The following is a 26643-nucleotide window of genomic DNA, read 5'->3' as shown; positions in this document are numbered from 1 at the left end:
CTACCCTTGGTGCTCCAGCCTTGGGCTCTGCAAGTTTGCAAAAGTCCTGGTGCGCAGCCCGTTCCTGCATTCCAAGCACCCAGGCTGAGCTGCAGCTGTCCCTCTCTTGCCAACGCCGTCTCCAACAACAGTGGCAGCAGCAGCGGGAACCGTGGAAGTTACGGAGGTAGCTCCCTCACCCGAGAAGTGGCTGAAACGCTTCCACAGTTCCTGCCGCTGCTGCTGCTGTTATTGGAGATGGCGCTGGCAAGAGAGGGACAGCTGCTCAGCCTGGTTGCTTGGAATGCAGGAACGGGCTGCGCACCGGGACTTTTGCAAACGTGCAGAGCCCAAGGCTGGAGCACCAAGGGTAGCAGCAGCAGAGATGCTCGCTCAGCTCTTCTCATGCTCACGCAGCCTCTCAGGATTAAACCAAAATGCAGCGCATAGCGCTGCCAGGTACCTCAAAATCTTTTTTTCCTGTTGTTACAGGGACGGGGGAAAAGCGGGAGCGACTCAGATGCTGTTGTTGGAGACGGCACTGGTGCACAGGTGTGGGGGGAAAGAGAAATTAATTCACCCCCGAAAAGACATCCTAGTCGTTTTTTCGGGGCTCAAAAAAAAAAAAAAAAAGGCCCGGCCTTATTTTGTGAGAAACACAGTACTAAAGCATCCTTCAACACTGTGGAAGTCTTCAGAAGTACTGCGGTACAATTCCTTGCTTGCTTACCAGGAATCCAAGAACATCTGGAGGATGATAGAATGAGAAGACCAACCCAATGAAATACATTATGACCTTAAGTACACATGCTTATATCTATGTTCTCTAAATAGGAAAGAGAACATGGAGGTCTCAAAGCTCATAAACTCCAAAGACCTATCTGTATTAACTAATGTAAATTTCTGTAATTCTTAATCTGGTTCACAAATACCTGCCTCTTAATTACTTCTTTTAGTATACGGCATTTTTCAGATAGCTGTATAGCTGGATCTGCAGATGTTGAAAATCCATGAAACACCCCAAAGCAATTTAGAGCCGTGATAAGAAGCTAAATTGATGACTCCAAGCTGCCTGCTTGTGCAACAGGATAAGCATACTGTGATTCAATAAAATTGGAGGGGAACATCAGTGAGCTCATCAGATGTGGAACCATCCCTGCTGCTTTCTATATCTATCACTTAGTGACTCAAGGCTGAATGTAGAGATTTTCTGTATTGTTGAGAAATATTATGATGTAAATAGAAAAACTGTGGCTGAATCCAGACTTGGTCACAGGAAAAACCTCAGTGAAACTAGACAAGTTATTACTAAATGCCAAGTTTCATTGATTTCACTAATTTAAGCTACATTCAGTCAGCTAACTATAGCATTGGATATATAATTTACTACTTTTATAGATCAGTTTCTCACGTTGAACTTATTTATAGAACAACAACGGTGCTTTTCCCAAAAGGCAACTGGTCTTTACTTTTTTTCTCTTTTTCTTTGAAAATGTTTCGCTTCTTCAGTTCTTCTTGGATGAGAAATGAAAGTTTTCATAGAACCCCACCGCCAAAAAAATCTATTTGCCTTTTGGAAAAAGCACATTTGAAACAACCATGATCTGGATGATTGATAGACATTAAAGAGCAAGTGTAATTGTGTTGATCAAGAGTTTAAAAAAATATCCAAAAATCACAAACCCATTGGGACAACACTTTTTATTATGGCACCCATAATTTTGTAATTGCAACCTTTCAAGCTTTTCTGAACATTTCTTCAAATAAAATGGTAAATACATAGAAAAAGAGGAGAAAAGACATTAAACTGGAATGAATACCAGTTGCGCTTTTCTTTCCTTTTCTAATTTTTTATCATTTTGCTTAAGGATGGGTTCTGAGACCACCTAAATTCTGCAGATTATTACTGACCAATTAAAGCAATACCATTTTTAACATTGCAGGTAGCCAAATGATTTTCTCCTAGTAAGTTTCAAATATACTGCACCTGAGGTTTCCGTATCCAATTAATTGTTATGGTTCATTGCAGTCAAACAGATATTCAGACTGGATTTGGCACTTTGTCCACATATTTGTCCCATCTCCTCCCACTCCTCCTCAAACCGTAAGTTTGTTGCTTGTATCCTAACAATTTTTATTGTTTCCTAGTATGATATTTTTAATGTATTTTATTTTTTTATATTTTATTTTATGCATTACTATTAATCTTCCCTTCCTTTCAGGCATCTCCTCCCACTTATGACTGTAACTTTGTTGCTTGTATCCTAATGATTTTTATTGACTGTTTCCTAGTATGATTTGATTACTTATTGTACCCTGACTATTATTAAGTGTTGTACCTGATGATTCTTGACTCTTGACGAATGTATCTTTTGTTTTATGTAGACTGGGAGCATATGCACCAAGACAAATTCCACTTGGCCAATAAAGAATTCTATTCTATTCTATTCTATTCTATTCTATTCTATTCTATTCTATTCTATTCTATTCTATTCCTTCCCAAGGAACTGGAATAAGCAGATGGTGTTACAGATATTATTGCAGGATGTAAACTGTTCTGAATAAAACTGCCTTTTGCAATCGACTAGTGGTGAATTTGTTAATGCCGATGGTGTCCAAGTGGTGCTCCAATTATTTGGAGATTGCACCCCAAAGCGCCTATTACTATTGGTAATGACCTTTGCTTTCTTTTGCCACAATCGTTTTATTTCTATTTGCAGGTCTTTGTATTTTGTTATCTGTTCCAATTCCTTCCCTTCTATTCTGCTGTTTTCAGGTATTACATTTATTTGCCACCTTTCTCATCATGAATCCGCAGACTGACATCCCCCAAATGTTACTAGACCTGCACCCAGAATTTTCCAGGCAACAGCGCCTCTATTTTTCTAGGAAACTGTTCCTTTTTTGGGAATTACAAAGACATGCTTTCTCAATATATCAAGGAAGAAATTTGGATGACAGCAGCAAAAACTTATCCAGAAGACACAGACTATATTTTATTAAAATATAACTACAACTAATAAAAAAAATCTGTACAAAATAAACATTTAAATTAACTGAAAAACAAAGGCAGCTCTTGAATGTAAAAAAATATCATGAAACTGCTTTCAGAAAAGTTAAAGAATAGCCCATTAACTGCAGGTTTTCAGTTAGACACATGGGGTAGGGGAAATGTCAGAACATCAGCCATCTTGGGAACGTGACTCTTTAAAAGCTCCAAGCCAAGGTTGAACACAAGGAAGACCGGGATCTGTCAGAAGATTTGCAGCTGTCCTGCAAGTATTTTCATCCTCATTAAAAAAGAAATGTAACAGTACAAAGAACTATTGCCCAGTTTTGTGAGATGAGTGACGTACGTAAAGTTTTATGGATAAGGGAAGGGCAGGAGTAAAAACTTGCACAAAAAGGACATTAAAGCAACTCATCTTGAAAGCTAATTATTGAGCTGAACATGTCCCCAGCTCTAAAAGTACAGAGCTCTCCTTCAACAAGCCATATTTCTGCATGCACACTTTTCATGTTTCTGATATAAAATCTGCTGACTCCTAGTTTCAGAGAAAAGATTTAGTTGTTTGAACTTTATTTAGTTAAAAGGAAGTTAATCTTTAATTTAGGACGATTTGCTCCCTGGCCACAAAAGGGAAAGTACACACACACACACACACACACACACTTTTCAAAAGTTCTCTTCCCCATCCAGCCAGTCTCCAATCCATCTATACACCTGCATGTGAAAGCATGTGACTGTGCTTGTGTGTATACACACAGATCAAAAGGTGCTCTAAAGATATTTAAGGCTAGGACTACAAAATAAATTATCAGTTAAACTGGTAAGTACTTTAGTAAAGTAAAATAATATAACATTAATTTCCTATATGCATATGATGACCATTCTATTTTTTTCCATACAAACCACTCTCATATGCAGAACCACATAAATACATTCACACACATTTACACTGCCTTTTTTCCAGTAACAGGAAAAACAGAAAATGAAGGTAAGTTGGGAAGGGAAAAGAAATACTCACAAGGAATAGCAGAATTCACAGGGAATAGGAGTTAGAATAGCAGTAGTAGGAGTAGCAGTGGTGAAGAATGGACTAATGGTGAGTAGTAATACTGTAGTGTGAATGTTTGTGTGCGTTGTCTAGGGATCTATATTGTTGTTGCCCCTTTTGTGTTTGTAGCCCAGTAAATTGAGTTTAGTTAAAATAATCCCTGACACTGCAGGTAGATTATATCTTCTCTGCTATACACACATTTAAAAGTTAATGATTGAGAGGGGAAGTTGTCCTGCCTTTGGACAAACAGGGCATTTAATAAATCTGAATATCGGAAAATCCAGTTATGCACATGCTACCTTTCATAAATGGGTAAGAACTTTGGTTCTCAACATATATGAGGTCACAAAGCAGAATATATTAAACCAGAAATAAATGAAGCATTTGCTTCTTCTTAGTTCTTTGTGTTGAGATATTTTTATTCCAAGCCCATTCACAGTACTTTTTAGAAATGAGGTTCCACTAGAAAGTGGGAAGGTTCCTTTGGTTTAACCCAGAGTTGTTCTTTGTTACCCATCCATTTGCATAAGAGGAAGTGGATCTAAATATTTTGCATAGAGGTTCTGCTGATGGAATTTTCCCAGTCTTTGGAGATATTAATGTGAGGTCAAAAGGCACAGAACATGTTGGAATGCTGTCAAAATTCATCTTGCCAGTTCCAAGTCTACTTTCGTAGGTCCAAGAAAACAACAATGCCTCCCCTTCACCTGCAGATGTTATTGGAATCGTATTACTCAATCAAGTCTCTCTGTGAACAAACAACAAAGGAGATTAAAATACATTTTTGCAGTCTTTCTACAGGGACAGTTTGTGCCAGGATTATCCACCAAGAGGAAAATCAATGGAAAAAAAATCCATTTTCTCACTGCTGCCTCCTGCAGGTTCCATGCAGCATTCACAATAATCAATTGCAAACTACAGAACTTTGCAGTGAAAGAGGAATAAAACAAGAGGAGAAACAAACGGTACTTGTGCATAGATCAAATGTGAAAAAAGGCTGAAGAGAGCTCCTGCAGCCAAAAGTTCAGACAGATACACTTCAATATAAACAAACTAAAGACAGACATGCAGGAGAAATGAGACAGCAAATAGGGATGAAAATCCAATGTAAGAGATATAGGCAAGAATGAACAATCAGTCCTTCAGTTCTGTTGTCAATTACCTTCGTCACCTTTGTCTCCTTTTGATCTAGGCTCCTGCCACCATTCAGACAAAAAACCCTCTTCATAGTCACCAATGTCTTCAAACTCAGCATCAGATGGCAGTGCAGATTTTTTTACTCCGTCAACTCCTTCATCCACCTCTCCCTGAAACAGGATAAAAGAACTAATCAGAAGCAAAGCAATCAAGAACCCAGACTATTCCGGAAGGCAGCTGACCTCGCGGTGAAGCGGTGTGGATGGGTGGCAGCTCCATGAAGTCCCACGATTACTTCAAGCCTGGAGACTCTATGGGGCTGAAAGTCACTCAGTAGGGGTGATGAAGATAGAGAGGATGCTTCAGTGGTTGCGAGGAGAGCTCAATCTCCTCAACTGACCTGAAGAAAACCCCTTGAACTGGCAGAAAAGAAGACAGCCATTATGGCTGAACCAAAGCCGGGAAGACAGCTGAGACGGAAGTGAAGAAAGGAAAGATGTTGTATCAGTGTGTTCAGTTCGGGTAAGGATTCTTCTAACTTTTGCCATGGAATTTTCCCTAAAACATCCCATTTGGAAAGTGGGACTCAACAGAGGTAAATAGCGGTGACTAATGACCTGGAGCTACTATCAGACTTGGTAAAGAAAGAAAAGAAATTGCAGGCAGAACTAATTTTAAAAATAAAGGACAGACTGGATTGGTTAGTTTTGTGAAAATTAAATTGTTTCAAATTTCTGGATTATACTCTTATTACCACCTTGACTTGAAGAACTTTGGGAAACTATTGGAAAATATTTTTATTCAGAGACATTTTGTTTGCAGCAAAAGTGGAGGGGGGGAAAAGTAACAGTGACACCTGCTGGCTGAGGAAGGCAATACAGAGTTGGAAAAAGTGGATGAAGTGAAAGCTGTTATGATCAGGGTAATTGGCTGGAATATACTAACCACCTGCAACTAATTAGAATAGAATAGAATAACCGAGTTGGAAGGGACCTTGGAGGTTTTCTAGTCCAACCCCCTACCTAGACCGGAAATCCTACACCACTTCGGACAAATGGTTATCCAACATCTTTTTAAAATGTTTAACTGTTGGAGCATTCACAACTTCTGGAGGCAAGTTGTTCCACTGATTAATTGTTCTAACTGTCAGGAAATTTCTCCTTAGTTGCTTCGCTCCTTGATTAGTTTCCACCCATTGCTTCTTGTCCTGCCTTATTAATAGATTACAGATAAAATTGAACAGATGGTCTAATCAAATAATGTAAAATTCATAACAAGCATAAGTGAAGATGAATAGATATTGAGAATAATAGTTATAACTACCGTGTGTATAAGACTTACTATTGGTATTCAATAGAGAATATAGAGATTCTACCCAGACAGTATACTGTTACTATGAATATAGAAATCCTATACATAACCAAGAAAATTGTACAATGAAAAGTAATTAATAACTATTCTATCTTCTGCAGATGGAGCAATTCAGATGGACTATTTGGTACAGAACCCAACATTCAAAAATAATCATTTGCAAATTTCTAGGTTTTATTCCTGAAAATAATGGTATGGGTAATGCCTTGGTAAAATCTTGATGGCAAGCCAAATCTTTTCTTTCCAGCTGAGAAAATCTGAAAATGAAACATTTCCCTTTCATTTTTCAGATTTATCTAGCACTTATTATCCTCAAAGTAAATTAACAGGGCAAAGTTGGACTAAAGGAAACAAAAGCTAGCTCTTAATTTATCACATTTCTGTTTCCCAAGTTCTCACCTCATCATCTGGCTGGAGATATTGCCTGGCAAACTCCAAGAGTTTCTTCTGTGTGGATGTCCAGTTATGATAACGCAAGGCCTCCTAAGAATATCATAGAGAAAACAATCAGACAGAACAGGTGAGAGAACAATAAACAATATTTGTACTTTGTACAATTGAAGCCAGTGTTGGTGCCATCTGAAGAAAGATACAATCTACCAAATAGACACAAGCATGCAAACACTTGTCTAGCCTCCAAGTTAGAATAGTTCTGGACATTACTGCAGCTGCAAATCATGTAGTTTAAGGGCTCTGGCACTTCCAATTGTAAAGCTGCAGGGAGCAATGAGGTCATTGCATAGGGAAAAAGTAATTGAATAGTTAGGAATGCATCTAACATGCACCCCTCCTTTCAAAAGTTTCCATTTGGGTACTATAGTGGTATCAATATGGAACAAAAATGAGAAGCCTTAGCAGATCAAGTTTGCTGTCAGTTACCTCAAATTTCAAGATCAAATTGTTGAACTTCTTCACACTTAAGTAATAATTAAGTAATCAAACTGTTTTCACTCACTTACATCCTCTAGTATCCTTCTTCTCTTGGGACTTGTTTTATTACAATCAGAACCACAGACAGTAATAGCACTATATAATAATTATCCAAAATGGTTACTCTAATCCATAGTGGACAATCTACTTTGCTTTATCCCTTCAAGGAACAAAGACATCAAGCCCCCCTCCAATATCAGAAACTAGAAAATGTGACATGCACCATTTCTGTGGCCTTCCAACATTTTGCAGACTCCCGATGCTTCAATCTCCCATCCTCCCCAGCCCCCATTGCATTTCTTTTACAGATTCTCAAATAATTAGACGTGAAGGTTAATTGTTACAAGTTCAGGAGCGAGGGGAGATTGATACTAGTTCTCCCACCGTGCCTTTGATAATCAACAGGAAAAAAAATCTAGAGAATCACATTGTCCCTGGGATGATGTAAAAGGGTCCCCACAAGCACTGCATCCAAAATATATCAGTGCTCCAAAACAAGGTAGTAATTCTTAACCCAACCACCATTCCTGTTCCTACTGGTCGTGGGTTGAAGTCCTCCTCTTCCAGATGCCAGCGTTCACGATAGAAACGATAATAAACCAGATTTTGCTGCATGACTTCATCTCCAGGATCAAAGAGCATGTAGCTAGCTACACTCTGAACTGCATTCTTAATATCATTCACTGTGCAGAGAATAATATGCCAAATTAGCGGGAAGATACATCTTAAGTACAACATGAAAAATAGGGAGGAAAGAAAAAAAATCAGGAAAAATAGTTTCTCACCAAAACAGTATGTCTTTATAAATATGGCCTGAAAGCAATATTAACCTCTACTGATCTTATCAATTTTTAATCACAATGTATTCAAAAAAAGTCACTGCACTTTCTTAAAAGAGAAGAAAAACGATTTCTCTCTGTATTTCCGGGTAGGGACTATTTGGCCATCCAGAGCTTTGAATTTGGAAAGGGGACCTTACTTCACTAAGAGAACTTTTTTTACAAGCTTAAAAAAATAGGACTTATCCTAAGGTACAACTAGAAAAACTCATGTTTTAAACTTTGAAGTGTCATTGTCAGATAGCATAGATGAGGCCAGATGGAAAAGCAATCTAACTTTTTAGATTCCAAACACTAGATTTTCTGTTCTTGATATGGGCAACATTAGATTGTTCAATGAGTAAAAAAAACAACTGGAAATTCTGTGAGTGGGGGATAGGAGACAAAGGAGGAAGTGGAAAAATATCTACTGTCCTGTCCTATCTCAAACCAGTGGATTTTGACCCTATGCCTCCACAAGGCGGCACTACTTCAAATCCTATCCTCTCCTTGAATCAAGGCTTCCAAATCAAATCAAGAACTCACATTTGTAATATGCAAACTGAAGATAGTGATACATCGTGGCCACAAATTTCTCCACAAAATAGCCACCAACATTTGGGGTCAGGTCAACTTCACAATCTACTTTACATTGCAGGACAACAACAAAACGATCTGGGGACATAGAAAGAAATAAAGAAAAGAATTTTAAAAATTAAATCACTAATCCATCATCACTTAGAAAAACAGTTTTTGCAACCCAGTTCCGTTCATATTTATGTGGATTCCGTGATCAGCGTATTCAATAGGGCTTCCATACAGAAATGGCCATAATTTCGTTTCAGTGCCAACACCTTTGGCATTATCTTTCTACGCTTACTTCCAGTATTTGCAAATTTTTAATGTATTTTTGAATTTGGCTCCACTTTACCATTCTTAACATTTTCGTTTCATCTAGATAGCCTAAGCAACCACTTTCTTTCTTTTTATATTATTTATGCCTATTCATATACTGACACTATTTTACAAGGAAAGATTGCATTTGCAGATGGTTTGTTGGCATTATGAAGTTATCCCATTTTGGGGTCAGTCAATGCAACTAACTGTTCTCTTTTACACAGTTGATGAGGGCTCTTGTTTTGGAAGTGAATATAGGCTGGATTTATTTACAGAAGGAGGTGCTAGAGCTAGGTAAGGGGGAATTAGTATTTCAGAAGTACCTCTCTGAAAAACCAACAGGTGAGGTGGGATAAGATGGTATTTGAAATTTTGCAGATATGATTACAAAGGTCAAAACAAACAATGCAGAATTTTAAAATGTGTATCACTACATCAGAACTGCTCTGCATCCAAATGAACTTATACTGCTGTAGTACTTGAAGTCATTCTCGATCTAGAGTATCTCTTTTACTCTGTGCAATAGCTCCATAATGAATCCTGCATCTGTGAAAATCCTTGCTACACCCAAAACCAATTAAAAATTAGGAGAAATAATTGTATATATGTTGCATAATTGACATTTTGAACTTTATATCAGCAAGAAAATGGATAGTGGATCAGCATACTGTATGTATGATGGCTGATCTCTCCCTGGTGCCCTTACCTGCTATGGCTGGATAGAAATCCTTAAATTCAGAGACCTCATAGCTACCCTCGCAGCCAGCTAGGCAATTTTCATAGGCCTCATAGTACTTGGACAGTGCATGCTCCATGTCAGCAATGCTACTCCTAAAATCTCCACTATTGTAAAGCTTCACTGCTCTGACAAAAACCGTCTGCAAAGAATAAATGGAAATTAACAGGGTGAGTATATTTTGTTCTTATTTAGGTATTTAATCTTCTTAAATTTAAATTAATATTTTCCCTCTTTCTAGTTCCTGCATTTCTTAAATTGACCTAAAAAGGCAATTTATTTTTTTTTTTCTAAAAATGCTGGCAGGCTACATAAGGTTGCTTCATAGGTCACATGGACAGTCAGGAGCCGTCATAAATATTTGCAGGAAAGCGGGCAATGAATATTACTATTCCCTCCTACTGATCATTAGCAACATGAAATCCAATTAATTCATCCCTGAATATTTAGAGCAGCATTCCTCAACTTGGTACCTTGTGCTTATTGTGACTGCAACTTCCACAACAGTAGTTGCAAATCCTGCTCTTCTGGAGGACATCAAGTTGAGGAAAGCTGATATAGAGTGGAAGACATCAATTTAGCAAACAAAGATTTCTAAAATGACATTTTTCATACATGTAGCAGAAGGAAAAAAAACATACAAGAAAGAGCATTAAAGTGCAATCCTCCAACATCATCTGTTTTGTGTTCAAAACTCACTGGGCTTATCTTTCCCAGGTTCTTGTTGATTTTGTTTGGTGATTGATATAAACTTCATTTTGAACTCCAAAAAACTTCAGATAATTGAATATAATGAAGAAGCGGATTCTCCAACCCCTATTCAATTGGGGTTCAGAACTGAGCATAAGAAAGAAACTCTATTTATGATGTTGGTTGATGGCCTTATTGGGAAGTGGGCTCATATTAGACTTCTTGGCTGCCTTTGACACTATCAACCATGAAATCCCTCTAAATTATCTGTGAGGATTGGAGGCACTATGTTTGAATAGTTTCACTCCTTCCTTTGTAGCCAGTTCTAGTTGATGGTTGCAGAAGAGAAGCTGACCCTATCTGACTTACATGTGGAGCCCATGTAAAACTTGATTCTCTCCCCATTACTTTTTAATGCTAACATGAAATACTTGGGATTGGTTATCCATTAGTTTAGGTGAGGTAACATCACTCTGGCCCACTTTGACAATACAGCTGTTTTCTCACTCCAGTATCAGAAGGTTCCAAGTATATGGATAGGTAGGAAGGAGCTGAAATTAAATCTAAGCAAGTGCAATTACTATTTCTTCACCGATATTTTCTGCTAGCTCTGATGATATTGCATGAAGGAATGGTATTACTCCTAGAGCATGTCATGATTTGAGGGTCTTTCCCGCAACTACTACTAAATTGGTAGGCAAAGGCCATAGCTGGAAGGCATTTTACTGACCTAAAAAAATGGCAGGGCACCACAATTTTAACCTATCACTATCTGGTTGGACTTCTGAAGTGTGCACTACAAAATTAGCAACTCTTTAAAGCTTTCAACTGTAGCCCCATTTTGGGGATAAATTTTTTTCTTTCCATAGTATTCCAAATAAGTACCTCATATGGTTGTGCTTCCAAGTCTACAAGGTACTCATCTACATCCACCATAGTTTTATAATAATTGAGGTACTTTTGAGTCATCTCATGCTTGGGGTTTTTCTGTAGGAATGTGTGAGCAGCTGATACAGCTTTCTCAACCTTATTTGCCTGGAAAAAAAAATCACAAAAAATTAGAAAGCAGGACAAAGTAGACTTTAGGCTTCTGAAACTTATTTTATTCTTTTGTTTCCACTAGAACTGTTGCAAAGGCATATGTTTAGAGTTAAATAACTTTAATTGCAAGAATTTGTTCTGAGTTCCAGGAACCTAATTCAGGACAAAAATTCACTACTGGTTACCACAAGTATTTCAGCAGCGAGCCATGTGAATTCATCAATCAATCAAATGATCTAGGCTTAGTTAGTCCAGTATACACTTTGTCTGAATATCCCAATGAGATTAGAGGAGCTTGCTTAAATAAAATGTACTTAAAACATATATATTAAGTTGCTTTTAATAACTGCAACAGCTATGAAGGTACACTTGTCAGAAAGTTAGTGTTAGACTGGGTATCAAAGATACTCAGATTTTTTTCCATGTTCAGACATGAAAGTTTACTTTGGGCCAGTTAACAGGATTATTGTGGGGAAAAATGGGAGGAAAGAGCACTAAAATACTACCTTGAGCTGCTGGATAAAAAGAAATGCATGGATAATATTTTGTTTCTCATTTTACGGTTCCATCACTGCCAACTGTACGTTTAAAGATTGAAAAGTTGACCAGGCTTTCATAAGGTGTGATCCATTAAACTGAGCTCAGCCTATTAGCCATATCTTGGATAAATAGGTCATTTTTGACTGCTGCCTGCAACTATCAAACATTCATTTAGAGATAAGTTATTTAATCAATGACTCTCACACTTTGTGCAATTTTAGAAAAGGCTTTTTATTCATCAAGCTGACCATTCTCCTTTTCTCTGAAACTGTAATCAGAAAATAAAATTGGAGATATGTATGCAAAGTTATGTCAATCATTTTGACTTTTGATTGTGGTGAGATAGACATGTATCACTAATAACTTATAAGTCTACAGTGGGATCAACAGCTGGGAGATGCCATGTAGTTCTGAATAAAATATTCCAAACAAGAAATATAAAGGGACAGTTCAGTATGAACAGAGGACTGGAATATTAATATTGACAGAGGAACTTAAGTTTAATACTTTCACTTTTAGTAAAAGGCTAGTGCATGGAACAAAATGGAGCTATGCTGTAAATCCACAGTATAGAGCAGGGGTGTCAAATTTGATTTAATTGAGGGACGCATCAGGGTTGGGTTTGACCTTTGGGAGCCAGGGTGGGTGTGGCTGGGGTGGGTATGACCAGCTCAACATCACTTGTGTCGGGGGCGTTGGTGATGACATGAGCGCTCTGCCAGCAAAAATGGACTCCCAAGCTTCATTTTCGGCTGTGACGGCCTCTTGCAACCCTCTGCCAGTGAAAACAGAGCTTGGGAGGGTCAAGCGTGGCCCTCCTGAGCTCCATTTTCACTGGCAGAGGACTGCGGGCTGGTCCTTCACTGTTTCTAATCACCCAATGGGCCAGATCCGGCCTCCGGGCATTGAATTTGATACCCCTGATAAAGAGAAATAAGGAGGGAACACTTTTCTTCTTTGAACTGTACTATAATATTGGAATGTTGGACTCAAAAAGAAGGAGCTATTTAGTCTCTCAGAACCAATTAAAACATTGATAAAATAAGAAATAACATTATTTACAATAAATAAATGGGTAAGAATAATGTACCGCAAATTATTGAAAACAAACTTAGTAAAGTATTTACATTTACTTTCATCCAATAACAAATGCTGAACACAATTCTAAAATAATTAGAATTGAATTACAGGCATCTGAAAAGATTGAAGAGCATGAAATTAACAGACTAATACAATAAATCTAATTGTACAACAGAAGATGAAATCAAACGATACAAAAAATGAAACTGAACAAAGCTTTAGAACCTGATGGCATCTCTATAAGATACCACAAGAATTGTCAATACATTTTGATAAATCAGTAACCCAGGCAATAAATTAGATACAGCAATATGATAAAGGAAAGAACATTTCATTCCTCTGATCTACAAAGAGGGACCCATTCAGTCCTTCATACATTAAATCCATTAAATGTAGATATACTTTATAGCAATGCTTGCTAAGAGAGAAAAAAAAAATGACATTTTAATTGAATTGGTACATCTTGGTCAGATTGGAATTGTTCCAAAGAGATGCATAACATATTCCATTAGAAATATATTGAAAGGCAACAATAATTTTACTTAATGTGAAGAAAGCTTTTGATAATTTGGAATCAGTCTTTCATTCTTACGATTCTGAAGAAAATGAATTATAGATCTTTTTTTCATATGGATACAGAGTATTTATGAACAATAAAAAGCCAAGGAAATGCGGGGAAGGTATATTACAAAAATATATCCTAGTGAAGATAAGGTTGTCCTCTTTTTCTTTTTTTTATTCTTATCCGTAGTTATTGGCAAAGACGATGCATAAAGAAAATAAAAATTCACAAAATTTCAGGAACTAAATCAGCAAGAACATAAATAAAACTATATGCAGTTGACATTACACTTACTCAGCCAAAAATCTGAATAATAATAAAGATTTATTTAAAGATTTTCTCTTCCAAATGACTCCAATTAAAATATAAAATATGTGACTGGCAGAAACAATTAACAGACTTTACATAATGCAGGTAATAAAAGTACAAAGTGGCCCGGTAGTTCTGAATTTCAAATTATATTACGTACTTAATCAAAATTACAAATTGGATTGTATCACTTTACTGTTAATTTATTTCTACTGAGAAAGCAGATCTCCCAAATAATTTGCACAAATAACTGAGGATTGATACAGACAAAAACAGACAGTTAGTTCATATGAGATTATACAATAAGCAGCCCATTGATCATCTGGAATAAATATAGGAAAAAAAATAGAAACTTAAAGCATTTAACTTTAGGACTAAGTATTTATTTTCATAAAGAGGAAATTTGACTCAGTGGAAAGATGACAAACTTTGCAATATTTAATTACTGACAAAATGAAGATGAAATTATTTTCTCTTCAGGCTAGTCATAACTATCTGGTTCCAACACCTTCCAAAGAATTAATTAAAAAATTGGAACATTTAAGAGATTTGACTGAATCTGAAAATCTTATAACACAAAATTTGGAGCATTTATTGAACTTTATAAGTTGTTGGTGAACTACTCAATAACAGAAAACAGTAAAGAACTATTTATTTTACTTTTATTTATAGAATTTAATACCACATAATTTATAATTTAATAAATAGAATTTAAACACAATAATTGATATGCAACGGTGAGACTTTCAAAGGGAGAAAATATTAAATTTATACTAAATATTTACTTTCATAAAAGTATTATATTTTTCTGCTGATATATTTAGTATTGATCACTAACATGAAAATGCAAAATGGAACTATCAGCTTATATTGCTTTTTCATATACTGTGGCAAATTTGAAAAACACAACAGTTTGAGAAAATGATATAGAAACAAATTCTAAGAGCTGAGTTTCCTTTCTAGCTTATTTCTTAATTAAATGTTGCTGAACAAAGTATAACATATATGTCAAATGCATTTTATATGTGGTTACTGCCACAAGTACATTTTGTGCTTCTTATTGGAAAGTATGCATAATTCCTTTGCAGATGAATAGCTAATTAAGTTTATGGGAGTAGGCCTTAATCCAGCAGTTTCCAATGTTTCTGGCTTTGCGGACAGACAGGGGGAGAGAGGGGATGGTTCCGCATAAGCAGCGGTGATCACACAGAGCTCCATTTGCACAAGTAGTGTGCATGTGTGCCTGCCCCTTGCACAAATGGACTTGCGCACATGCACGTTCACCTGCTACTCTTACAAGTGGAGCTGCATGCACATGTTCATGTACCACTTCCGCGGCCCGGTTCCAAATATGCCATGGCCTGAGGGTTGGGGACACACCCTTAATCCAAAGTAACTTCATTTTCAATCTGGCACAGACTTTAATGCAATCTGAAAACCATTTGGGGGTTATGCTTCTATATATGGGCTTGCATCACACTCAAAATCCATGTTACACATAAATATGCTAATGTTTTAATGATCTATTAAATATTAATGTCTTAATATGCTAATGTTTTAATGATCTATTAAATAACAATGGATCTTCCAGGGTTTGAACAGAAGTTACTATAATTCCTTATTATACTGATATGGTTTATACTACAGTGGTGAAAAGTGTATTACTGCTTGTATTTGCAGTTTTTCAAAGCTCATAGAATATATAGAATGTATTCAGTTACAAGGAATATTGGCTGGAGGGACTAGGAGAAGTGGCTTCTCTCCTATAGCCCTTGTCCTGTGGACATTCTCCCTTCAGAACTGAAGATGACCCTGATCCTGTTGGCAAGATCTTAAACATCTGGTTTTGTGCCCTGGTCTGGGGTCCAAAGTGTAGGAAGAACCTGTTTCCTAGCTATATTGATATTTAGACAATTCTTGTTGGTTGCCATATATATTTATTTTTGTACCATATCACAATTGTTTCTAATTGCTTTATGTTCATTGCCCAGAGTCAATTGTTTCAAATGGGCCACTATAGAATTGGAAAAAAAAAAAGTATTAAAGTATTGAAAAATCTTATGTAACAAATCTACTTCAGTATAATTTTATGATGTTTGCAGATACTCTTTTTATTCATTTTGCATAAACTAAATTAAATTATGACTAAGTTTCAAAGAGTTCTAAATGATAGCTGCTGGAAAATAAACAGGAATAAGTTGGCACAACATTTCCATGGAATCAACATTTTACAATTTTATCTGCAGGGGCTGTAGGAGTTCTGTTGAACTAGAATAGTATATATACCATAGAAAATAGATGGAAAATAGGGGAAAACTAGGCTACAGGTACTCCTTAACTTATGACCACAACTGAACCCAAAATTTCTGTTACTAAGCAAGATAGTTCAGTGAATTTTGTCCCATTTTACAACCCATTCTTGCCACACTTGTTTAGTGAATGACTGTAGTTGTTAAGTTAGTCACACAGTTTTTAAGTAAGTCTATTTTCCCCATGGTTTTGTTTTCAGAAAGTCACAAAGGGACCATTGTGACTTCGGGATTCTGCAACAATCATAAATATGAGTCACTTGCTAATTGTCTGAATTTTCATCATGTGACCATGGGAGATGCTGCAACAGTTGTAAATGTGAAAAATAGTCATGTCACTTTTTTCAGTCTCATTGTAATTTCGAATATTCACTAAATGAACTGTTGTAAGATAGAATAGATAGAATTCTTTATTGGCCAAGTGTGATTGGACACACAAGGAATTTGTCTTGGTGCAAATGCTCTCAGTGTACATAAAAGAAAAGATACATAAATCGTGGACTATCTGTAGACTGTTTTGTGGCATACAGCAATGTTGATCAAACAGACTTCGGCAACTTTCCTGGAGGTCATTCCTAAGAGGTCTGCTAAGACCAGAAGAATAAGATTGGCATCTATTATGCACTCCCTGTTAATTAAATGGGGTGTAATTAAACCTTTGAACTAGCTTGAATAAACAAGTTAGTGAAGAAGGATGAATAGTGATTTATTTTTTTTAAAGGACACTGGAATAAAGTGATCATAAGAAACGTACTGCCTCCTTCCTTTGAAAAATAAATGGGGGAAAACGGAGATTCTCAGAATATAAAATTCGGTATGTAATAGTAATAAAGTGCAGTATGTTCCAGGAGCCATCCTGATACTCTGGCTTTTTCATCAGCCTACTTGTTTCTCCCTGAGTAACACTGAGACCTCCTGAGGCAGTATCATGAGTCAAACTGTCTATGACTGAAAGCGTCTGCTACCAAAGTTTGCTTTGCAGCCTATCCTAGACATGTTGGAGAAATATTTGCCTCTGATGAATTATCTCATCAGTAAAGCTTCTCCAGCCCCCACCAATGTCTGTTTCAGTCATCATCGTTTAGAATTTCAGGGTGCTATGCTCTTTGCGGAAGAGAAGGCTTGTGTCTGGAAGGATCTCATCTGCTTCAGGCGAAGAAAGAAACTACTGTCCTCAGGATGGCAGAGCATAGAAGCAGCCTTCTATCTGCTGACCTGTTTTCCTTCAACCATTCAGGGAGACTGGGAAAGGTTTTATAAACACTGAACGTGCACATTAGTCCTTCCTTGACGATCTTTTCCTTTCTACTAAAGTCCTAGTTATACATGGATATATATATGGATTTCTTGACAATAATGGGGTCATATGCCAAAAGTGATGGAATATATGAGAAACATATGATACTTCCTTTTAAATCACTCTTCTATAATCATGGCTTCAATTCCTCCTCTAACTCAGGGGGCGCCAACCTTTTGGACCTCAGAGAGCACCAAACTCATAATTTAAAATCCCACGGACTAGAGACCCTGGGAAAATCCCCCAAAAAGTCTGCAGGAAAATTCTCCACCTCGTTTACCTATCAATCAGTCATTCTTTATTTGGGATCACAGCTCCGTTTTTAGGGGGAGGGAGCGGGAGAGGGGGGGGGACTCTTTTGGCTTCATGAAAGGAAAGCAGCAGAAGCAGCATAAGTTTTTCTTTCTCTCCCCCAAACTCCACCAGAAATGAGTCTTCGTGAGACTTGTCACGCATCCCAAGGACTCATTTCTGGCGGAGTTTGCGGGAGAGAAAGAATTTTGCTGCTTTTCTTGTGTGCAGCCAAAAGCAGAAGAAAGAAGTGGAAAGAAGCAGTTTGGTGGGCAGGCAAGAAGCGTGGGGCAAGTTCCCCGCTCCCCTCACTACTTCATGTTGTTTGCAATGCAAGCAATGCAAGCCTTGCGTTCCGAGCAGCCTGGATTAATTGCTTTGGGGGATGCTTTAGGGATGTCATTTCTTTGCGGACCACCAAAATTTTCTTGCAGTCTACTAGTGGTTCCCTGCTCACTGGTTGGCGACCACTGCTCTAAAGCACTATAGGACTGTCATGCAGCAATCTATCATGAGTCAAAGTTTGAGTAAAAGATACTAACTTCAGGGTATGGCTGAAAGTACTACTTTTCTAAGATAAACCTGGGCATCAGGATGTTTAAAGGTAAAATGAGTTTACCAGTTTTTTAAATTAAATATTTTATTTCCTTTTCTTCCCTCTAAGTCTTTTTAAAAAAATGTTCTTCTGTATTGTTTCAAGTGCTTTAAAATGTCTTCAATATATTTTAAGCACCTTTCTCTATCTTGTATTCGTCTGCCCATCCCCCCCCCAATTCATCCTTATGTGCATTCAACAAATTATGAACATGCCAAGAAAGCCAAATAAATTAACCTTTTATCACAATGAGTCAGTATTAAAACATAGCTTTGGAGAAATAAGGGAGACAATTCCCCCTTTGCATATTGCAAAATGTGCTCATATATTTATTTATATGAATGTATGGAAATTTTATCAAAAAATATGAAACAAGGGATTTCTATATATTCATAAACTAAGTCAGCATTGTTTAACATAGTGTTTCCAGATTTTTGAGGCTTCAATTCACACTATTTTAATAGACATGTTGGCTGATATTCATGAAGTCCATAGAAATCTACTTTAAATTTTGAATGTGTATCAGCATGGTGTTTGTACCTCTGGCTTGTAGGACATGTGTGTTGGCTTGCTAGACAATTTATAAATTAAAGATCCTGGCTTGCACAGAATAGTATGAGCATGCATTCGGTAAGATTGAGTTTTGATAGTGCTTAATACATACTGGCCAAAATGTGCCCAAATATATCAGCTTTGTCCTTACAACTACTAGGAACACTATATGTGGCAGAGTTACTATTAAGGCTGGTAACGTAATCTATTCATTCTATTTTACAAAGAACATTACATGAAAGCTTTGACTGACCAAGTCCATGATAGATGGTACATGACAATTAAAGATACATTTGATGATGACTACAGTATATAAACCTGGCACACTAATATATGCCCCTGGCAGACATCTATCTAGCTGCAATGTGCTCTTTTGGGGCTGCACTTCAAAATGTTGTTTTATGACACTTTCAATAAGATGGCTATATGTACAAGAGCATTATCTGATAATTTAAAACTTCATACCATAAACATTGAAAGGAACTTTTTTAAAGCATTAATATCATTTTTTGATATTATTAATATCAATATGTGGTTTGACTGTGACAAGCTAAGTTATTGCAGAAGTGCAGTTTGCTGTTAACAAAGAATGTAAATTAAACATGAAACTCTCAGCATATTATTTTAGCTTTCCCAACCATAACATAGACAACCAGTTAGTAAAACTGAGAGCATTTATTGCAAAAGGATGGAAGAATGATTGAGAATATAATGTGAATGAAGGCTGTTATTAGTATTTAATACTCAAAATAGTTTCATATGGGATGGCTATTGTTGACTAGGATTAGGACCAGAATCTAGAGTAGCAGAAGAGAGGGGAAGTCAATGCCAAAATCACGTATTTCCCCCTTCTTACAAGATTCTTATCTGAGAGCCTCACCTAACTGAGTGTTAGTCTGGCCTAGAGATTAAGGCATTAGGCTAAATAGGAGGAGGTCACAGGTTCAAGCTATGAAAACCAGGTAGGTGACTGCCAGTCATACTCTCAACCCAATTTACATCCCAGGGTTTGTGTTGCAGAGCAAATAAGAGGAGACATGTGTGTTGGATATGTTTGGTGTCTTGATTATTTGCAAAAATAATAAAAAATACAATCAGGATATAACTAAATAAAATAAATGAACTCTTTTTAAGATAATGGCTAAGATGTTCCAAGTGAAGAACCTATAGCGCTATCATTCATAGCTGATCATTAGGACCCCGCTGTATGTTTACAACAGAGCAAACTGAAATGGAATTAACCTAGACAAAGAGCTTGTCTACATGGGTCAATAATCGTATGTTTTGACAACAAATCATACTCCCATTGAGAGGTGCTGTATTTCGCTGAAAGATGATACACTTAATCACTGAAAAACTTTATTAATCATTTCATGTGTTTCATTGCCTCCTATGTAAGTCATCAGTTTTTATTTATTGTTGTGGTATAGAAATACACTTAATAAAAGATAAATAAATATGGAAGATTGACATGTCGAATGGAATAAATTGTAAAAAGCCTGAATTAATGAAAGAAGGAAATAAGTTTAAAGAGCAAAAGGCAACATTTGAAGTGATAGATAGGCATGATAGAAGCAAGGATAGTTTGGGAAAATAAGAAAACTTGGAAGATATAATTAATGTGTTAGTGTAAAGTAAATTTAGCTGTATTTTTCTTTTCTTATCTCATGTCTTTAAATTGTTTTGCCTAGTAATTCTTACTGCCTTGAAGCAATTTGAATGTTTATCCCAAAAGGGAGCAGTGTGTGTTTTACACAGAGAAAGGCAAGGTATCACACATTTCAGAACTCTTTAAATGTATAGTTTATAGTAATATACTATAAATATATAAACTATTTGCATATTAAACTTGAGTGGGAGTCATAGCAATTCAAGACAAAATGATGGAAGGGAGAATGCCTCATTTTCTTTTAAAATATAAATTCTCTGTGGTTTAGAGAAGAATCTTTCCTTGTCTGATAATTTGATATTCAAACTAATTTAAACATCAATAACTTTCTTCTATGGATATCAGTCAATGCCCACTGACATATAAATATTAAGAATGCCCAAAATAAATTTTGTGCAAGTATAACACGTTTAGACCCAAAGGTACTCTTTCAGGAGGCAACTGGACCTTCTTGTTTTTTCTTTGAAGACATTTCGCTTTTCATTCAAGAAGTTTCTTCAGCTCTGACAGGATAGTGGGGAATGGAAGGATTTCTATTCCTTGCAGACAGCTGATCATTTGCATCCTTTTAGGGTCGTTGAAGCACTTGGAGGTTTCTCTGTGCCCTCAGGGTCACCTGAGTAGTGCTCCTGGTTTTTGTAGTGTACAATTTTTATTTTCTTCCTCTGGAAATCCATTCCTACTTCCACACCATTCAAAGTAGAAGTCTGAACCATTTTCTCCTTTTTGGCCTCCACGCACCTCATTTCCGGCTTCTGGGCAACCCATTTTTGGCCTCCGCATGTCCCATTTCGGCCTGTTCCAGGCAGCAGGGATCGCCACTGATCGCTGCCACCCATCATTGCCGTTCATTGCCACTGCCATTTGGCAGTGATGAAAGGCAGCGGTGATTGGTGGGGTTCGGCAGTGGTGGTGATAGATGGCGGCGATTGGCGGCGATATCCACCTCCGGAAACGGGCTGAAAACAGGATGCGCAGAGACTGAAAACGGGGTGCACGAAAGCCGAAAAGTCGAAGGCTGGGGGCTGGTGGGTGGGCAGGGCTCTGGCAACGTTTGCTCTATAAGACGCACAAACATTTCTACCCATTTTTGGGGGGTGGGGGAGTGCATCTTATACTGCAAAAAATACGATAGTCATTAAGGCCTGAGACCAGAAAGCAAAGACTGGGAGTTAAAGTATTGTCTTAGCCATTAAAACCAGCTAGATGACTTTCAGCCAGTCACTTTCTTTCGGTCCAACTCACCTCACAGGATGTTGTTGTGGAGAAAACAGGAGGAAATTGTGTTGAATATGTTTGCCGCCTTGAGTTATTTGTAAAAATAATAATAAAGGTGGTATACAAATAATATTGGCACAAACTTGTAAACACAAACATAGATAATGATGAAATAGCCACATCTAGGTGCATCTAGGTACAAAACAAAATTTACAGATCACAGAATTTGATTCATATAAGTACACAGAAATTACTATCCATGATAGAAAAGAATAATAAACATTATAAAAGAAAGATGGAATTCTCCATAACCTCACGTTACTATGAATATGAATGAAGAACTTGAATGGGAAAAACTAACAAACAAGCAATCCAACATGCATAAAGAGATTGGTGTTCATTGCTTTGCACATAAAAGCTATTTTCATTTGACAGTTTCTTCCTTGGAGAAACCTGCCTCATGTGCATTTAATACCAAAGTACTATGTAACCGTTGTGGTACCTGTCACATGACTTTCTGCTAAGAAAAAGAGTAAATCAATTAACTTGCCAAAGAGGGAGGGAGGGAGGGGTCAAATGAGTACTGAAACTCATTCGTTCATACTCTCTTTGCCCACTTGAGAAAGTCAGGGATCTGTGAACCAGAGAGACGTGGCATTAAATACTTTTGTTATAGAAGAACTCCTGCATCAGGAAAGGAGGCAGAGAGAGGGAGGGACAGAGAGAAAGAAAGAGAGAGAAAGAGAAAGAGAAAAAGAGAGAGAGAGAACAGAGGAAGAGGAAACTGAAAAGACCAGAAGCTTCTGCTCCCTCCAGATTTAAAGGGCCAGAGCTCTTCAAAATCAGAAAGAACCACAATGTAAAAAAGCAAAGGCAAAAAAAAAGAAACACTTTTTTTGACTGGCAAATGTAGCTACACAAGAAGCTAGAAAGTGACAAGAAGAAAATGACTTCACTCTGTTTCATAGAGCCAAAGGAAAGGGCTTCAAACCCAACAAGGAAAAAAATCCTGGGATGACATAAGCATGACACTTCTGCTACCCACCCCCAATATGGATCCTCAATTCCAGTGAAGTTTTTAGTTTCATTTGGAAAGCATGCTGTCAAAGGGAAGGCTGTTCAATATGGAGAATTTACATGTTTCATGATCATCCCTCTATAAAAACATGTATTTTGGAAGGATCAGGGAGTTAGAAGAGATCTACGTGAGGAAAAATGTATGCTAAAAACAAACTGAGACTTTGGCTAATGTAATGGCTGAAAGGGAGCTGCCAAATGGGTTGGTTAATATGGAATAATGCTTAATATTCATATGCAGGCTTTTGTGCATTGACAACAGAGCACTCACTGTTAAGTCAGAATAAACCTTAGCTCCTTGGAGTTCATAATTTTTATTTCTCATATTAGTATTTTATCATAAAAAATACAAAATACTAAAACAAACAAAAGCATACATTCAACCCTAACAACAACAAAAAGAAAAAAAATGTATGCAAAAAAAGGAAGAAAAAGTGATTAGTGCTTTTTTCCCCCTTTCAGTACTCAGACAGGGTGAATCCTACATATTAAATGGAGTTCATGTTTTTACTGATTACATTGTGGAAATCAGAACTATTGCATCATTTTGCATTATTTTTTAAGAGATAAGAACCTATTTAATACATCAACTTTATTCCCACCAGCCCCTGAATTTCGTTTCTGATCTGTCTGAGGTAACAAAACTTTTTGCGATGAGTCCTGCAGATTTCTAAAGCTGAGCACCACATACAGCCTCCCCAGACATGCCTTCTGTTCATTCTATGACTGAACTTATCTACTTTGGGCAAACAATAATGTTCCAGAATTTTTAAAGTTAAATGCCAAATTTTGGGAGCACACAATCATGATTTCAGTGCTGCATTTGGCCAGAGAGGAAAGGAGGATTCTGCCTTCTCTTCCACTGGTGCATCGATTTGCATTAAGGAATTTAACTTCCCAAATTGTTGGCCAGTGTGAGTACCAGAATGTGGTCTTGGCCTAATTGAATGAGCACTTAAATTCTCCCACTGGCATTGATGTCTACTGTTAGAATACGGAGATGGAATAAATTAAAATCAATTACCTAAATTAGGCCTGACTAACCTGTCATCTTTCTGATATGGTTATGCCACAACTGGTCACCTCCAAGGAGATTTGCCTTAAATAAAGCCATTCAAAGAAACAGCAAATGGAAATGAGTCCTGCTCAAGGGGTACAAACCCCATAGTAGCAGTGCTTTATTTCCAAAAGGATGAAACAATAATATTAATAGCAATATTATTCTTTGCTACACACATCCGTTTTAATACTTGATAAATGGAAACACCTTACACACACACACACACACACACAAATACATATGCACAAAACCTACTATAGGTACCCTTTGACTTACAACAGTTTGTTTAACAACCATTCAAAGTTACAATTGCACTGAAAAATGTGACCTATGACCATTTTTCACAGTTACAACATTTGCAGCATCCCTATGATCATGTGATCAAAATTCAGATGCTTGGAAATTGGTTTATAGTTATGACCTTTTGATGTCTCAAGGTCATGTGATCCCCTTTGCGTCCTTCTGACAAACAAAGTCAATGGGGAAGCCAGATTCATTTAACAACTGGTTTACTTATCAACTGCAGTGATTCACTTAACTGTGGCAAGAAAGGTCATAAAATGGGGCAAAACTCATTTCACAACTGTCTCATATAACAATATAAATTTTGGGCCCAACTGTGTTTGTTAAGTTGAGGACTACCTGTAGTCAGTCAATAAGATAGAAAACGAACTTTCCTGCTCCAGGAGTACTTTGGTCTATTCTTAAATGACTCTAGGACAGCAATCCTCACTTAACAACGTTCTCTTTTAGCAATTATTTGAATTAAGATGATCTTGAAAAAGTAACCTTACCATTTGTCTTCACTTTTATGATTCTCTCAGCATTCCCACAATCACATGATGGGAGATTTGGGCGCTTTGCAACCAGAAAGCATTTTAGTCATGGCAGCTCTCCTCAGTCCCATGACTGCCCCTTGCACACTTTACAGCCATCTTCTGACAGCTAGTCAATGGAGAACCGGCAGTAAAATTGCAAGTCACCCTCATGAGACTGTCCTGCTTAACCGGGACAAGGTTGCAAGCCCACCGCAATCACGTTATTATGTCTTAACGATGCTCAGTTACTAAGTTGCCTGTTCCAATTATGGTCGTTAAGCGAAACCAAATGCCAGACATCGATTAAGCTCCTCCTACAGAATCATCAAGAACTAAGCAAACGCTTAATTGGAACCGTCCATACTTAATGGTGCAAAGCTTCTGCATTACGCGCCCCGAAGCGCGCGCTCCCTACCTAATCCCATGCTCACCTTGAAAAGCGCGTAGTGAAGGTATTGGTAAGGAGTGCGCCGCTGAAAGTCTCGCAAAGTCTCGGTCGGCGGGTAGGTGAGCTGAAAGACAGGAAGGTTGCTCTTACATCTCCGCAGGCAGGAGGCCCGCTGGAGGACGAGCCCGAAGTATTCCATCTCCTGGTCTTGGAGACCCTCGCCGGGCGTGACCCCTGAAGCATTTTCGCCGCATCCCGCGCTGCCTTCAAGCTCTGCAAAAGAGTCGCTTTTCAGAAGCAGCTCCGAAGGAGACGGGCTGCCCTTGGCAAGCTCTGTAAAAAGTGGGCCGGTGCCTAACTTTTCGCTCCCCGCGCATTCCTTATGGCAGTGCGCCTCGCTGTCCTGGAGCAAGCGGTGAAGGCGCAAACTCGCCTCCAAGTAGCGGATACTCTCCCTCCAGTTTTCGCCCTCGTACTGCTCTAACGCATAGGCGTATGCGCTCTGCAGAGGCATCAGCTCAGCTTCTGGAAAGCCGCGGAAGCTGTATTTTTCGTATTGCGCGCCCACTCTTGGCGCCGACGCTATTAAGAGTAGGAGAGCCAGCCATCGTCTCCGCTCCATGCCGACTCTGCGGCCGGCGACTCTCTTCCCCTGACCAGACCAGCTACTTGGAGGCCCATCAGGAGTCTCTGGGAAGCAGGGGGAAGGCAGACGGGACAGACAGATTTGGATTCCGCAGGGTCTTAAGCGCGCCCTGATATAGTTCCTACATTTTTAAAAAAAAAAAGTGGGGGGGGGGCCTTCCAGGAATTCTTTCCTTTTAAAGTTGAAAAAACGCCTGATTTGTTTGTTTTTAATTCTATCGGTAAAACGAGGCAATGTGATGATTATTTGGCTTCATAATGAGCCAAACCAAAGTGCAACCCCCCAATTTTCTTCAGGCTTCAGGAAAGACACACAAAATGTATTAAAAGTATCTCTTTTTTAAAAAAAAATCAAAATACAATAAAACAGTTAAAATATAAAACTGGAGCAAGTCACCTGCAAGATAGAAACAATGACAGAAAACAAAATGAAAGCCAATATTCCCAGAAGTCCAAAGATGTACACTTGAATTATCTTCAAGTGCATTAGATTATAATAGATTAATTGGCAATGCTGATTGTGAAAGATGGGAAATGCTAGGTTAATACTTGATTAATCAGACAAGTCATTCT

General features: G+C 37.7%; 1 protein-coding gene and 1 long non-coding RNA gene across 2 annotated transcripts; one reads left to right on the top strand and one right to left on the bottom strand.

The window, feature by feature from the left end:
* The first annotated feature begins 1938 nt into the window (after positions 1-1938).
* On the top strand, positions 1939-3140 carry LOC148124155 (uncharacterized). The gene is made up of 2 exons (XR_015739932.1): positions 1939-2083; positions 2756-3140. It is a non-coding gene; the product is annotated as an uncharacterized LOC148124155 (long non-coding RNA).
* Positions 2957-26138, bottom strand: P3H4 (prolyl 3-hydroxylase family member 4 (inactive)). The gene is made up of 8 exons (XM_026720512.2): positions 25469-26138; positions 11505-11654; positions 9900-10071; positions 8843-8971; positions 8016-8161; positions 6948-7031; positions 5203-5347; positions 2957-4788 (listed from the first exon to the last, which is right to left on the bottom strand). Exons 1-8 carry the CDS (start codon positions 26045-26047, stop codon positions 4775-4777), a joined length of 1419 nt encoding a protein of 472 aa, XP_026576297.1. The 5' UTR covers positions 26048-26138; the 3' UTR covers positions 2957-4774.
* Positions 26139-26643: the final 505 nt, after the last annotated feature.

The sequence above is a fragment of the Pseudonaja textilis genome, chromosome Z, assembly GCF_049901715.1.
Source record: "Pseudonaja textilis isolate UNSWEBS1 chromosome Z, rPseTex1.2, whole genome shotgun sequence".
In the NCBI taxonomy this organism is placed as follows: Eukaryota; Metazoa; Chordata; class Lepidosauria; order Squamata; family Elapidae; genus Pseudonaja; species Pseudonaja textilis.
Note: the sequence above shows the minus strand (reverse complement) of the source record. Positions and strands in the feature narration are given on the sequence as shown.

Coding starts and splice junctions, on each gene's coding strand:
- P3H4 (XM_026720512.2), bottom strand. CDS start 26,047: ATGGAGCGGAGACGATGGCTGGCTCTCCTACTCTTAATAGCGTCGGCG. Junction 8,972..9,899: donor TTTCTATCCAGCCATAGCAG/GTAAGGGCACCA, acceptor CTATGTCCCCAG/ATCGTTTTGTTGTTGTCCTG. Junction 7,032..8,015: donor AGGACTTCAACCCACGACCA/GTAGGAACAGGA, acceptor TGATATTCTTAG/GAGGCCTTGCGTTATCATAA.